The 15,781-nt window shown below is 45.5% G+C and overlaps 3 protein-coding genes across 3 annotated transcripts in view; all 3 read left to right on the forward strand.

The window, feature by feature from the left end:
* LOC310823883 (uncharacterized protein) overlaps positions 1–7,652 on the forward strand; it is a 259,021-nt gene extending 251,369 nt beyond the window's left edge. The window contains exons 16-20 of the mRNA XM_083696790.1: positions 5,103–5,276; positions 5,739–5,912; positions 6,327–6,500; positions 6,616–6,662; positions 6,927–7,652. Coding sequence (XP_083552916.1) covers positions 5,103–5,276; positions 5,739–5,912; positions 6,327–6,500; positions 6,616–6,662; positions 6,927–7,477 — 1,120 coding nt within the window. The 3' untranslated portion in view covers positions 7,478–7,652. The remainder of the gene's footprint in view (positions 1–5,102; positions 5,277–5,738; positions 5,913–6,326; positions 6,501–6,615; positions 6,663–6,926) is intronic.
* LOC310823733 (uncharacterized protein) overlaps positions 1–15,781 on the forward strand; it is a 566,003-nt gene that overhangs the window by 102,578 nt on the left and 447,644 nt on the right. The gene's annotated exons all lie outside the window — the stretch shown is intronic.
* LOC310823906 (NLR family CARD domain-containing protein 3-like) lies at positions 1,181–4,888 on the forward strand. The gene is made up of 4 exons (XM_083696846.1): positions 1,181–1,251; positions 1,715–1,805; positions 1,986–2,217; positions 2,802–4,888. The coding sequence occupies exons 1-4, from the start codon at positions 1,184–1,186 to the stop codon at positions 4,592–4,594; spliced, it is 2,184 nt and encodes a 727-aa protein (XP_083552972.1). The 5' UTR covers positions 1,181–1,183; the 3' UTR covers positions 4,595–4,888.

Below are 15,781 nucleotides of genomic sequence, written 5' to 3' on the forward strand. Positions count from 1 at the left end.
CCCCTCTCTGTCTCTAAGTCATGTTGACAACCTTGGAGATCTGTCAGACTGGACGTTGTGTTGACGACACACTAGAAGATTGAACAAAAAAGAATAATATGTGTATTTACGTGAACAGTTGTCAGTGGTGTGATAACTGTCATCCTGTCATATGCCCCATATGTGCTTCATCAGGTGATACAATGTGGACAAACTAGTTCATCCAGGGGAGAGCTGCATCAGTGAGGAGCCAGACAGAGAGCAGAGCTGAGCACTGAGGTGGGAGACAGATCACAACCGTAAGTTGACTGTGTGAGTGTTCAATACACTCCTCTATGAAGGGTCAATTAGTTGGTTTCCTGTATGTTTTGTTTTGTTATGTAAAGATTGGCTTATGTAATCAAAGTTAACTTTCATCTTTGATTTAATTTGAATTTTATTCAACCCGTAAGTGGAGAGAGAGAGAGAGAGAGAGAGATACTGTATATCCAGGATCAGCAGGCGTTCATGTCCCTTTCCTCCCTCTGTTGAGCCCCAGACTGTAGTTTCTCACTTCACTGGTTTTGAACTTTGGTCTCCTTTAACGTGCTGCGTGTGTTCATTGGGTTTATAGCAGGAGGTTCTCTGAGGAGAGGAGAGAGAGGAGGGGACCACTGCCTCTAAAATGAGTCTCTCTGGGGAGAGAGAGGAGGGGACCACTGCCTCTAAAATGAGTCTCTCTGGGGAGAGAGAGGAGGGGACCACTGCCTCGAAAATGAGTCTGTCTGGGGAGGTTGAAGCCATGGGGTAAGAGAAGAGTCTCTGGAGGTCATTTATCATGAAGATGATGATACTGATGATGATGATGATGGTAGATACTTCAACCATAACCAGATTAATGTTAGACATAGGAATGTAGATATACTGTAGTTCAATGCATACTGTAGCAACAGACAGTGTTACAACACTCACTAGAAGGCGTGTCCATGGAGGAGGAGAGTTGATCCTGGAGGGAGATGGCCACTAAAAACCTAAAAGCTACTGACAATACAGATATAATTATTTGGACAGGCCACACCGTCCCCACTCTCACACATACACACACTCATATGAACACATGACATCCATTGTCTTCTGTTGAACATGTGAGAATGTTGGTGTCTTTGTGTTTGACAGGGTCCAGCAGAAAGAGAGACCAGCCTCACCTGTACCTAGCTGTGTGTCCATGAAGAGTGACCGGTCTATGGACCTTCCAATACACTTCAGACAAGGAACCGTCACTGCTAAACAAGGGTAGGTGTATCATGGGGGATGTGATGAACTAACTGCTAGACTACGCCACCTCTTTGTTTCATGAGGTCCTCAGAGTGTGCTGTTCACTGTCTCCTGTTAATGAATGTGAGAATGTTGGTGTCTTTGTGTTCGACACAGGAATGTAGATATACTGTAGTTCAATGCAAACTGTAGCAACAGACAGTGTTACAACACTCACTAGAAGGCATGTCCACGGAGGAGGAGAGTGGATCCTGTTGGGAGATGGACACTAAAAACCTAAAAGCTACTGACAATACAGATATATTAATTTGGACTGGCTACACCGACTAAAACGTCCACCAATGTCAGTTTTTTGTAATATTCATCTGACCCAGGAACTATGTTTAGTGGTTTACACTCTGAAGTTATTCTATTTGAGAAACTGGGCCTCATTCACACTTCTCTGGATAAAGACATCTGCTTATTTCTTGTTTTTACCCAGAATCCCCAGTGACCAGGTGGAGAGACCAGAGTCAGAGATTCCCAGTGGTCAGTCTGTCCAGAGTCAAAGTGAACTGGCCTCCATATTCAGGGTGAGCTAAATAAAAAGTATGACATTGAAGGTGGCAAAGTCATCCCCATATAAATTTTTTTTTTCTTGTTTCAATTGCATGCCAAAGTCAAGTGTTTTTTGTATTTAGTCTCTCTACTGTGTGTAAAGGTTTACCCATAATTGTCTATCTCACTCCACTTTATTTTTCTAAATGTTTCAGTCGCTTGAAGACAATGTCATCACTTTACTGAGAAATGAGCTGAAGAGGTTCAAGAGGCTTATTTCTCAAGACTACCCAGAGTGCTTTGAGAGTCAGGGGGAGAAAGAGCAAGTGGTGGATGATGAAGAAGAAGAGAAGCAGGAGAGCAGTGCCAGAGAAGGGGCTCTGAAGATCACACTGCACGTCCTGAGGAACATGAACCAGAAGGAGCTCGCTGACACACTGGAGAAACGTAAGAGACCTCATGTGTTTTCACAGAGAAGTGTTACTGGGCTGAAATATTATTGAAAATACAAACACCACTAACTGTAATTATGATGTATATCCCCATTTGGTCACTCTTCATATTATGTTGCCTCTATAACTTAGTGTCTCTGTAATTACTCCAGTAACAAGATTGGTTGTTTCTGTATAATTGCATAGTAATGGGTTTGGACAGTTTCCTACAACACAGATGGAATAAGTACTGTTCTTTCCTACACGTGTAGTAATATATCATTCAACTACACTACATACTATGTAATGAATTCTTATATAATTAATTAATAATTAATTACTATATAACAACTTGTTAATTAATACATGTGGTCTTCTGTGGCTCAGTCGGTAGAGCATGGCTTTAATAATGCTTAGGTTGTGGGTTTGATTCCTGCTGGGACCATATATACTGAAATGTATGCACTCACTGCAATGTAAGTCGCTTTGGATAAAATGGCATATAATTATATATATATATATATTTACAGTTCCTGCAGGTATTGGGTCAACTTAATCTAAAGTGTCCAGGAATATTTCTTTAATTGTTTTGTCATTCAGGTGAGCTTGCTGTGGTGTGCCAACAAGAACTCAAGTCCACCCTGAAGATGAAGTTTCAGTGTGTGTTTGAGGGAATAGCTAAGCAAGGTAACCCAATACTTCTCGATAAGGTCTACACAGAGGTCTACATCACAGAGGGTGGAAGTGGAGAGGTCAATAACGAACATGAGGTCAGACAGATTGAGACAGCATCCAGGAGACCAGCAACACAGGAGACACCAATCAAATGCAACAACATCTTCAAGCCTTTACCTGGACAAGACAAACCAATGAGAAATGTGCTGACAAAGGGAGTTGCTGGCATTGGAAAAACAGTGTCAACTCAGAAGTTCATTACGGACTGGGCTGAAGGAAAAGCCAATCAGGATGTCCAGTTCATATTTCCACTTCCTTTTCGGGAGCTGAATTTAATGAAAGAGAAGAAATGCAGTTTGAATGAACTTCTTGGTCATTTCTTCATTGAAGTAAAAGAGTCAGGAATCTCCAACTTTGACAAGTATAAAGTTCTGTTCATCTTGGATGGTCTGGATGAGTGTCGACTTCCTCTAGACTTCAAGAATAACGAGACATGTTGTGATGCCACAGAGTTAACCTCAGTGGACGTGCTGCTGACAAACCTCATCAAGGGGAAGCTGCTTCCCTCTGCTCTCCTCTGGATAACCTCCCGACCTGCAGCAGCCAATCAGATCCCTCCTGAGTGTGTTGACCAGGTGACAGAGGTACGAGGGTTCAACAACCCACAGAAGGAGGAGTACTTCAGGAAGAGAATCAGTGATGAGAACCTGGCCAGCAGAATCCACACACACATAAAGTCATCAAGGAGCCTCCACATCATGTGCCACATACCAGTGTTCTGTTGGCTCTCAGCCACTACCCTAGAGAGATTGTTGGGTGAAGCAGAGAGAGGAGAGATGCCCAACACTCTGACACAGATGTACACACACTTCCTGGTATTTCAGACCATACAGAAGAATGTGAAGTACCTTGGAAACCATGACAGAGATCCACAGTGGGATAAAGAACAAATTCTGTCACTGGGAAAACTGGCCTTCAATCAGCTGGAAAATGGCAATCTGATCTTCTATGAGGAAGACCTGAGAGAGTGTGGCATTGATGTCACAAAAGCCACAGTGTACTCGGGAGTGTGCACTCAGATCTTCAGAGAGGAGAGTGGGCTGCACAAACTGTTCAGCTTTGTGCATCTGAGCATCCAGGAGTTTCTAGCTGCTTTATATGTGTTCCTCACATTCAACAACTGCAATGAGAATCCACTGGTTAAACAGAAATCCTCATCCATGAAGCTATGGTCATCACTGAGATGCACACCTCTGGTCGACTTACACAAGAGTGCAGTGGACAAGGCCTTACAGAGTCAGAATGGTCACCTGGACCTGTTCCTGCGCTTCCTCTTGGGCCTCTCACTGCAGTCAAATCAGAATCTCCTACGCGGCCTTCTGACACAGACAGGAAGCAGCTCACAGACCAATGAGGAAACAGTCAAGTATATCAAGGAGAAGATCAGGGAGAATCCCTCTCCAGAAAGGTGCATCAATCTGTTCCACTGTCTGAATGAGCTGAATGACCATTCTCTAGTGGAGGAGATCCAAAGCTACCTGAGCTCAGGACGTCTCTCAGAAGCCCAACTCTCACCTGCACAGTGGTCAGCTCTGGTCTTTGTGTTGCTGACTTCAGAAGAGGAGCTGGATGTGTTTGACCTGAAGAAGTACTCCAGATCAGAAGAAGGTCTTCTGAGGCTGCTGCCAGTGGTCACAGCCTCTAAGACGGCACTGTAAGTAGATGGACAAAACACTGTATTGATACTTGAGCGATGAATGGAGTACGTGATCACTTACTACTACAGCGCTACCACGGATACTCACACTGCGGCTCAAATGAAGACTTTTGGTCTGACATGAAGCAAATATCATAGGTAGCATATATAATAACATGGCTGGCTGTGTTCACAGTTCATGAGTTTGTCAGCTTTATTTTAGTGAAAGTGGAATTAGTCAGTTCTCTAGCCAGTTACAATTGGTGCAGTTGGAAGGAGCTCGCCACTCATCTCCTACTGAAAGCTCTATCCATTATTTAAGGCATGAAAAGTATGGATACATGATCATTTCACCTTTAAAATGAAGTGAAATGATTAGAAAAAATGTTGTTCTATGTTAAAATCCCGAAAATATCATTATATTGTAATTAGGTGCGGCGACATGCAACTGGAAATGATAGAACACATCACATATGTACATTTTTCTCTGAGTTAAAAAGACTTGATGCTTGTATTTATTCCTCATTCAGGCTGAATGGATGTCACCTCACAGAGAGATGCTGTGAAGCGTTGGCCTCAGCTCTCAGCTCAGACTCCTGCCACCTGAGAGAGCTGGACCTCAGTCATAATGAACTAGGTGACGTGGGGGTGAAGCTGCTCTCTGCTGGACTGGGGAGTCCACACTGTCAACTACAGACACTGAGGTGAGGTCTCAGACTATTCTTGTCGTCAGACACATCATTCCTAACTGTGTTACATTATAATTCAATGGAATCAATGATACTTCAACAGAAAGGCTCAATTATTGAGACAGACAATGTACATTATCTTCCAATCAATTACTATATAACGTGTGTGTGTGTGTGTGTGTGTGTGTGTGTGTGGTGGTAGGGAGGGCTACTCTGTCTTCACTCTCTGAATAACTTTACTCTCATCAAATCCTGACCCACCTGGCCTTAGATCAGCTCATGGGACTACACAATACTGCACTAACCCAATAGCTAGAAAATACATTATACTAGAAATAGACATCCAGTCACTACAAATGTATCCATAGTTAATTTCTTCCCTGTTGAGAGCAACTATAACTCTCACTCATGAATTCTTATCATAATGCACCACAGTGATCATTTGGCTGCATGTATTTATTTGTATTCCTCATTCAGGCTGAATGGATGTCACCTCACAGTGAGATGCTGTGAAGCGTTGGCCTCAGCTCTCAGGTCAGACTCCTGCCATCTGAGAGAGCTGGACCTCAGTAATAATGATCTAGGTGACTGGGGGGTGAAGCTGCTCTCTGCTGGACTGGGGAGTCCACACTGTCAACTACAGACACTGAGGTGAGGTCTCAGACTATTCTTGTTGTCAGACACATCATTCCGAAGTGTCTGTTACATTATCGTTCTTTGCAATCAATGATACTTGCACTGAAAGGCTCAATAATTGAGACAGACAATGTACATTATCTTCCAATCAATTACTATAGTGTGTGTATGTGTGCATGTGTGTATGTATGCATGTGTGTGTGTGTGTGTGTGTGTGTGTGTGTGTGTGTGTGTGTGTGTGTGTGAGGTGGGAGGGGGGGCTGCTCTGTCTGCACGCACTGTGATTGTTTGGCTGCATGTATTTATTTGTATTCCTCATTCACATGTGGCCTTTCAACTGACAAATGAAGAGGATTTAAAGCTGCACATGTACATTAGAGAGGAATAATCAGATTCTTGATATCAGATGGAGTGACACTATTTCCCCAGGTTGTCATTCTGTGGAGTCCCAGAGGAAGGCTGTGTTTCTCTGGCTTCAGCTCTGAGGTCTAACCCCTCCCACCTGAGAGAGCTGGACCTCAGCTACAATCACCCAGGAGACTCAGGACTGGCGCTGCTCTCTGCTGTACAGAAAGATCCACTCTGTAACCTACAGACATTCAGGTAAAGGCTGAATATGTGGCTGGACGTATCAATGAGATTATTGCACTGTATCTATTTTCCTCATGATTGTAAGTGTGTCATCCAACCTCTGTGTGTTCTTCTGTGGTTGATATAGTGTGGACCATGGTGGAGAGTGCAGGCTCAAACCTGGGCTGATCAAATGTAAGTCACCACCGCTGTAGAGAATAGGACTGTGATATTACTCAAGAACCAGGGTACAGCAGAGTTCAAACAGAGCACCAGTATTGTATTCATATGTAAATCTAAAATATTAGTAAATGTGAATTCGTTGTATCCCTTATAAAACATTTTTAATTAATAAGTAATATTATGTGAAAAGAATGTTTCCCTAACAAGATCACATTGTGAATATTGTAATTTATTCAATTATATTGATTTGATGATTATTTTTGCCCTCTCAATCAGATGCCTGTGAGCTCACACTGGACCCAAACACAGCACACAGACACCACTCTCTGTCTGAGGAGAACAGAAAGGTGACACGGGGGACAGAGGAGCAGCCGTATCCTGATCACCCAGAGAGATTTGAGCGCTGTCTACAGGTGCTGTGTAGAGAGGGTCTGACTGGGCGCTGTTACTGGGAGGTAGAGTGGAGTGGGAGAGAGGCTGGTATAGGAGTGACATATAAAGGAATCAGCAGGAGAGGAAAGGGTTATGACTGTTTGTTGGGATACAATGACAAGTCCTGGAGTCTGTGGTGCTCTGGTAACAGTTACTCTGCCATACACAATAATAAGAAGACTGACATACCTGTCCCCTCCTCTGGCTCCCACAGAGTAGGAGTGTATCTGGACTGGCCGGCCGGCACTCTGTCCTTCTACAGTGTCTCCTCTGACACACGGACCCTCCTGCACACATTCCACTCCACATTCACTGAGCCCCTCTACCCAGGGTTTTGGGTTGGGTTTGACTGTTCAGTGACCCTGTGTAAACTAGTCTCAGGGAGATCACACTGAACACCAAAGGCTCAAAGATGACGGATCAGAACATGATGCAGTCGGATGGTGGTGTGTTTTCACTGAGATGTTGGAGGTACAGATGTTCTCTCTCCCAGTGTGTAGGGTGTTGTGTGTTGTGTGTAGTTATATTATTTCTTACTGTACATATATATATATATATATATATATATATAATTATTAAAAAATGCATCTGATAGTGAAATAGACTACAGGTACAGAAAATATGTATATATTTGTTTATATATGTTTGTTTGTTTTTGATGGAAATGCAACTGATAGTGAAACAATCTAGATGAATGATTAGATGATCAAATCAGACTGATGATGAACTCTGAGAATAACACAGGAGAGAGTGTCTGTATGTATATAAGAGTTGGTTAGATTGGGTGTTTGAGTTGTGATGCTGGATTACGTTGCTGTGTGTAAGGTAGCAGGGAGTGGATGTGAAGACAGCTCTCCTTCTCTGTCAGTACAACATGGACAGTGTCTTCGGAACATCCTAATCTACACAGTGTGTAATTGATTCCTATGCAAATCAGAGACCCTATAAAAACAAAGATATTTATTCCAAAATGACATGAACTATTTTCCTTGCATTAAGATGGACTTAATTCAACTTATTGAGTTATGTGTTGATGACATTTTTGCATTTTAGCTAATTTTAAGACTGTCATAGGAAAAGGTCTGAATACTTCTGTACATGAAGTATTTCTGTATTTCAGTTTTAATAAATGTGCTGAAATTTAAAAAATTGTGTTTTCGCTTTGTCATTCTGGGGTATTGTGTGTGGATTGATGGCAAATTATTTTAATTGAATCCATTTTAAATTGAGTCTATAACACAAGAAAATGTGTAAAAAGTGAAGGGGTCTGAATACCTTCAGAAGGCGCTGTACATGTTCTGAACTTCACTTTCCATGCATTCCTTAATTTTTATATAGTAATCATCTAGTACAGTAATATCTCTCCATCATGTGACATTGTGAGGGGCAGCCAAGGTGCAGGCTGCTTTTCCTTTCTCTGTCTGTGGGCTGTGGGAGGCATGGCTCTCATGAGAAGACTTCACCTGTCCCCTGCAGTACCGCTCCCTGCCATGGGAGGCGTGGCTCTCATGAGAAGACTTCACCTGTCCCCTGCAGTACCGCTCCCTGCCATGGGAGGCATGGCTCTCATGAGAAGACTTCACCTGTCCCCTGCAGTACCGCTCCCTGCCATGCGAGGCATGAGAAGACTTCACTTGTCCCCTGCAGTACCTCTGACCCCCAGACCCCCAGACCTCCAGACCCCCAGACCCCCAGAACCCTATCCCCCAGACCTCTAGCCCTCAGATGGGGGCACCACCTGGTGGTCATTTACTAGTATTACAACAACAGAGAGATTAGAATCCAGCCAGTTAGCAATAAGCACTGGATCCTAAAAACCCAGAAATTGAACCTGAAATATTCTTTATAACATAACAGATCTTTTATAATGGAACAGTGTAATAGAACATCAGTGTAATAGAACAGTGTAATAGAACATCAGTGTAATAGAACAGTGTAATAGAACATCAGTGTAATAGAACAGTGTAATAGAACATTAGTGTAATAGAACAGTGTAATAGAACATCAGTGTAATAGAACAGTGTAATAGAACATTAGTGTAATAGAACATCAGTGTAATAGAACAGTGTAATAGAACATTAGTGTAATAGAACATCAGTGTAATAGAACATTAGTGTAATAGAACAATGTAATGGAACATTAGTGTAATATAACATCAGTGTAATAGAACATCAGTGTAATAGAACATCAGTGTAATAGAACATTAGTGTAATAGAACAGTGTAATAGAACGTTAGTATAATAGAACATTAGTGTAATATAACATTAGTGTAATAGAACATCAGTGTAATAGAACATCAGTGTAATAGAACAGTGTAATAGAACAGTGTAATAGAACATCAGTGTAATAGAACATCAGTGTAATAGAACAGTGTAATAGAACAGTGTAATATAACATTAGTGTAATAGAACATCAGTGTAATAGAACATTAGTGTAATAGAACATCAGTGTAATAGAACATTAGTGTAATAGAACATTAGTGTAATAGAACAGTGTAATAGAACATCAGTGTAATAGAACATCAGTGTAATATAACATTAGTGTAATAGAACATTAGTGTAATAGAACATCAGTGTAATAGAACATCAGTGTAATAGAACATTAGTGTAATAGAACATTAGTATAATAAAACATTAGTGTAATAGAACATTAGTGTAATAGAACATTAGTATAATAAAACATTAGTATAATAAAACATTAGTGTAATAGAACATCAGTGTAATAGAACAGTGTAATAGAACAGTGTAATAGAACATTAGTGTAATAGAACATTAGTGTAATAGAACATTAGTATAATAAAACATTAGTGTAATAGAACATTAGTGTAATAGAACATTAGTGTAATAGAACAGTGTAATATTAGATTAGATTAGATTAGATTCAACTTTATTGTCATTGTGCAGAGTACAAGTACAGAGACAACGAAATGCAGTTAGCGTCTAACCAGAAGTGCAAAATAGCAGAAAGTGCAATGAACAGTATTTACAGGTAGTGCAATATATGATCAGTAGTAGTGCAGTATGATATAGTATAATATAAGCAGTATAATATAGCAGTGCAGTATAGCAGTATGTGAGTAGCAGTAGCATTATAGCAGAATAAATAGTTACAGTATGAGCAGTGTAGCAGCATATGAGCTGTATGGGTAATGCAGTCTAGCAGTATATATGTATTAACAGTAACATGAGGTAGATAGCAGAATAAATATAAATATGGAATGCCGTATAAACAAGTATGTACAGTATGTGCAGTAGTATTAAAGAAAATATAGGATATGTGCATTATGTGCATTATGAACAGTATGAACAGTATGAACAGGTATGTACAGAAGAGCAGTGGTATTGAGTAAGAGCAGGGGAGGGGAGTATAGTGCAATAGTGCAATAGTCCGGGTGGGGGGGGGGGGGGGTGGGGGTTGCGGGGGTAGTAGGTTGTCAGGTAGGTGTAGTGTTCAAGTTCAGCAGGGTGACAGCCGCAGGGAAGAAGCTGCCTCTGAACCTACTGGTTCGGGTGCGGAGAGACCTGTAGCGCCTCCCGGAGGGGAGTGGGGTGAAAAGTCTGTGGTTGGGGTGAGAAATGTCCTTGACGATGCTGCGTGCCTTACGCAAGCATCGTTTGCCCTGGACAGCCTCGATGGAGGGGAGTGAGGAACCGGTGATGCGTTGGGCAGTCTTCACATAAAAAAACATAATAAAACGTTAGTGTAATAGAACATTTATGTAATAGAACATTAGTGTAATAGAACATTTATGTAATAGAACAGTGTAATAGAACATTAGTATAATAGAACATTAGTGTAATAGAACATTTATGTAATAGAACATTAGTGTAATAGAACATCAGTGTAATATAATCTTAGTATAATAGAACATTAGTATAATAGAACATCAGTGGAAACCAAAGGGGACGTTTTCTTTCCAGTGTTAACACTTCACTTAGCAACGTCATGACAACCCAAATGTGCAGACAGGCCTAGGAGACGAGTTAACCTTGACCCTAACCCTGACTCTAACCCTGACCCTGACTCTGACCCTAACCCTAACTCTGACCCTGAACCTGACTCTGACCCTGACCCTAACCCTAACTCGAACCCTGACCCTAACCCTAAACCCTGACCCTAACCCTAACCCTAGGGGATGAGTTAACTTTAACCCTAACCCTAAACCCTGACCCTAACCCTAGGGCTAGTAGAACCATGTAGTTTGGCTCTTCAAACCCACCTCCTCGTTGCTAGGCAACCCCCCCCCTTTTCCCTCCACCGTTCCTATTTTACGACATTTTTTAGAATTTTATGATTTTATGAAACTCCTTCAAACCACACACTCTCCCCACCCCCTCGTTGCTAGGTAACCCACCATATCCCGTCCCTTTCCGACATTTTCTTTTCCTTTACGACATTCCCTCAAACACACCAACCTCCCTTATTTTACGACATTTACTATTATTATTATTATTATTATTATTATTATTATTATTATTATTATTATTATATCTTTACGACATTTACTTCTTCTTTACGAGAGAAGGGGAGACAGACACCATGGAAACCACCACCACCACCGACACCGGCGGCTCCTCTGGTACTCGTAGCGGGTCCTCTGGGACCGTCTCCCCCGGTGGTACCGTCTCCTCTACCGGCTCTGAGGCTAATGATAACGGGGCTAACTAACGAAGCTAACCAATTTACCTACCGAGTGCAGTGTTGACGGGGTGCTAAAGGCTAATGCTAACTGGCTCTAACGAACTGACCGTGTGTGTGGGGGTGTGGAAACGCGTCGTGTCATCATTACTCGACATTCCTTCAAACCCACCCCCTCGTTGCTAGGCAACCCCCCCCTTTCCCTCCACCGTTCGTATTTGTTTTGAAAAAATATTTTTACGACAGTCCTTCAAACCACACACACACTCTCCCCACCCCCTCGTTGCTAGGTAACCCACCATATCCCGTCCCTTTCCGACATTTTCTTTTCCTTTACGACATTCCCTCAAACCCACCAACTGTTCCTCGTTGCTAGACAACCCCACCCCTCCCTCATTTTACGATATCTTTTTATTATTATTATTATTATTATTATATCTTTACGACATTTACTTCTTCTTTACGAGAGAAGGGGAGACAGACACCATGGAAACCACCGACACCGGCGGCTCCTCTGGTACCCGTAGCGGGTCCTCTGGGACCGTCTCCCCCGGTGGGACCGTCTCCTCTACCGGCTCCTCCGGCGGCTCTGGGACCGTCTCCTCCGGCGGCTCTGGGACCGGCTCCTCCGGCGGCTCTGGGACCGTCTCCTCCGGCGGCTCTGGGACCGGCTCCTCCGGCGGCTCTGGGACCGTCTCCGGCAGCTCCTCCGGCGGCTCTGGGACCGGCTCCTCCGGCGGCTCTGGGACCGTCTCCTCCGGCGGCTCTGGGACCGGCTCCTCCGGCGGCTCTGGGACCGTCTCCGGCGGCTCCTCCGGCGGCTCTGGGACCGGCTCCTCCGGCGGCTCTGGGACCGTCTCCGGCGGCTCCTCCGGCGGCTCTGGGACCGGCTCCTCCGGCGGCTCTGGGACCGGCGGCTCTGGGACCGGCTCCTCCGGCGGCTCTGGGACCGGCTCCTCCGGCGGCTCTGGGACCGGCTCCTCTGGCAGCTCTGGGACCGGCTCCTCCGGCTCCTCCTCTGGTACCGGTACCCGGACCTCGTTTCTGACCCGGGCCACGACGCTCAACCTCCACACCGGGAACCTCGTCAACCGGAGCCGGCTGAAGAAGAAGTGTCCGTCGTCCCCGAGTGAGGAGGTAAGAAGGGCGGGGGGGGGGGTCGGGAGGCTAGAGGCTAATGCTAACGGGGCTAACGAAGCTAACGAATTTACCTACCGAGTGCAGTGTTGACGGGGTGCTAAAGGCTAATGCTAACGGGGCTAACGAATTTACCTACACAGTGCAGTGTTGATGGGGTTCTAAAGGCGAATGCTAACTGGCTCTAACGAACTGACCGTGTGTGTGTGTGTGTGTGTATTATGAATGTGATTAAATAAATACTAAATATGTCGTTTTATTGTCATTTTCTGTCTGTCTGTCTGACCTGTTGTTGCCGTTCAGCTCCAGGATTATATCCGCGCCACGCTGTCTCTGACCTGTCTGTCTCTCTATCTGACCTGTCTCTCTCTGTCTGTCTGTCTGACCTGTATGTCTTTTGTTGCCCTCCAGCTCCAGGATTGTATCCGCGCCATGCTGTCTCTGACCTGTCTGTCCCTCTGTCTTATCTGTCTGTCTGTCTGTTTCTCTCTGACCTGTCTGTCTCTCCATCTGACCTGTCTGTCTGTTGTTGCCGTAGCTCCAGGACTGTATCCGCGCCACGCTGAGTGACTGGTCCTCCGAGACGCCGTCGGCCGGGGAGAAGGTGAGACTCATCCCTCTCTTCTCTCCCTCCCTCCTTTCCTGTCTCTCTCTCTCTCCTTCCCTCCCTCCTTTCCTCCTGTCTCTCTCTTCTTTCCCTCCTTTCCTGTCTTCCTTCCTTCCTTCCCTCCTGTCTCTCCCTCCCTCCCTCCTGTCTCTCTCCCTCTCTCCCTCCTTCCCTCCCTCCTGTCTCTCTCCCTCTCTCCCTCCTTCCCTCCCTCCTGTCTCTCTCTCTCCCTCCTTCTCCCCTCCTTCTCCCCTCCCTCCCTCCCTCCCTCCCTCCTGTCTCTCTCTCTCTCTCCTTCTCTCCCTCATTCCCTTCCCTCCTTTCCTGTTTCCTGTCTTCTTTCCTTACTGTCGGCGGAGGAGAAGGTGAGACTCATCCCTCTCTTCCTTCCTTCCTTCCTTCCTTCCTTCCTTCGTCTCTCTCTGGATGCTCCACACACACACACACGCACACCCACACACACGCGCGCCCAGAGGCGTCAATGTTTAGTGAGTCAAGTGACAATGTGTGTGTGTGTGTGTGTGAGAGAGAGGGAGACACACACACACACACACACACACACACACACAGACACACACACACACACACACACACACACACACACACACACACACACGCGCGTCAATGTTTAGTGAGTCAAGTGACAACGTGTGTGTGTGTGTGTGTGTGTGTGTGTGGGTGCTCCTGAGACAGGGAGAGAGAGAGGGAGACACATACACACTCACATACACAGACACACACACACTCACACTGTCTGTCTGTCTGTCTCTGACCTGTCTGTCCCTCTGTCTTATCTGTCTGTCTATCTGTTTGTCTGTCTGTCTGTCTGTCTGTCAGTCTCTTACCTGTCTGTCTGTCTATCTGTTTGTCTCTGACCTGTCTGTCTCTCCATCTGACCTGTCTGTCTGCTGTTGCCGTAGCTCCAGGACTGTATCCGCGCCACGCTGAGTGACTGGTCCTCCGAGACGCCGTCGGCCGGGGAGAAGGTGAGACTCATCCCTCTCTTCTCTCCCTCCCTCCCTCCCTCCTTTCCTGTCTCTCTCTCTCTCCCTCCTTCCTCCCTCCTTTCCTCCTGTCTCTCTCTTCCTTCCCTCCTTTCTTGTCTTCCTTACTTCCTTCCCTCCTGTCTCTCCCTCCCTCCTGTCTCTCTCCCTCCCTCCTTCCCTCCCTCCTGTCTCTCTCCCTCCTTCCCTCCCTCCTTCTTTCCTTCTCTCCCTCCCTCCTGTCTCTCTCTCTCTCTCCTTCCCTCCCCCCTTCTCTCCCTCCCTCCCTCCCTCCCTCCTGTCTCTCTCTCCTTCTCTCCCTCCTGTCTCTCCCTCCTTTACTGTCTTCCTTCCTTCCTTCCCTCCTGTCTCCCTCTCTCCCTCCTTCCCTCCTGTCTCTCTCTCTCCCTCCTTCCCTCCCTCCTGTCTCTCTCTCTCCCTCCTTCTCCCCTCCTTCTCCCCTCCCTCCCTCCCTCCCTCCCTCCCTCCCTCCTGTCTCTCTCTCTCTCTCTCCTTCTCTCCCTCATTCCCTTCCCTCCTTTCCTGTTTCCTGTCTTCTTTCCTTACTGTCGGCGGAGGAGAAGGTGAGACTCATCCCTCTCTTCCTTCCCTCCCTCCTTTCCTTCGTCTCTCTCTGGATGCTCCACACACACACACACGCACACCCACACACACACACACGCGCGCCCAGAGGCGTCAATGTTTAGTGAGTCAAGTGACAATGTGTGTGTGTGTGAGAGAGAGGGAGACACACACACACACACACACACACACACACACACACACACAGACACACACACACAGACACACACACACACACACACGCACGTCAATGTTTAGTGAGTCAAGTGACAACGTGTGTGTGTGTGTGTGTGTGTGGGTGCTCCTGAGACAGGGAGAGAGAGAGGGAGACACATACACACTCACATACACACACACACACACACACACACACACAGACACACACACACTCACACAGACATACACACACACTCACACAGACATACACACACGCACTCACACTGTCTGTCTGTCTGTCTCTGACCTGTCTGTCCCTCTGTCTGTCTGTCTGTCAGTCTCTGACCTGTCTGTCTGTCTGTCTGTTTGTCTCTGACCTGTCTGTCTCTCCATCTGACCTGTCTGTCTGTTGTTGCCGTAGCTCCAGGACTGTATCCGCGCCATGCTGAGTGACTGGTCCTCTGAGACGCCGTCGGCCGGGGAGAAGGTGAGACTCATCCCTCTCTTCTCTCCCTCCCTCCCTCCCTCCTTTCCTGTCTCTCTCTTCCTTCCCTCCTTTCTTGTCTTCCATACTTCCTTCCCTCCTGTCTCTCCCT

The sequence above is a fragment of the Argentina silus genome (genome assembly GCF_951799395.1).
Source record: "Argentina silus genome assembly, chromosome: Y".
NCBI classification, from domain to species: domain Eukaryota; kingdom Metazoa; phylum Chordata; class Actinopteri; order Argentiniformes; family Argentinidae; genus Argentina; species Argentina silus.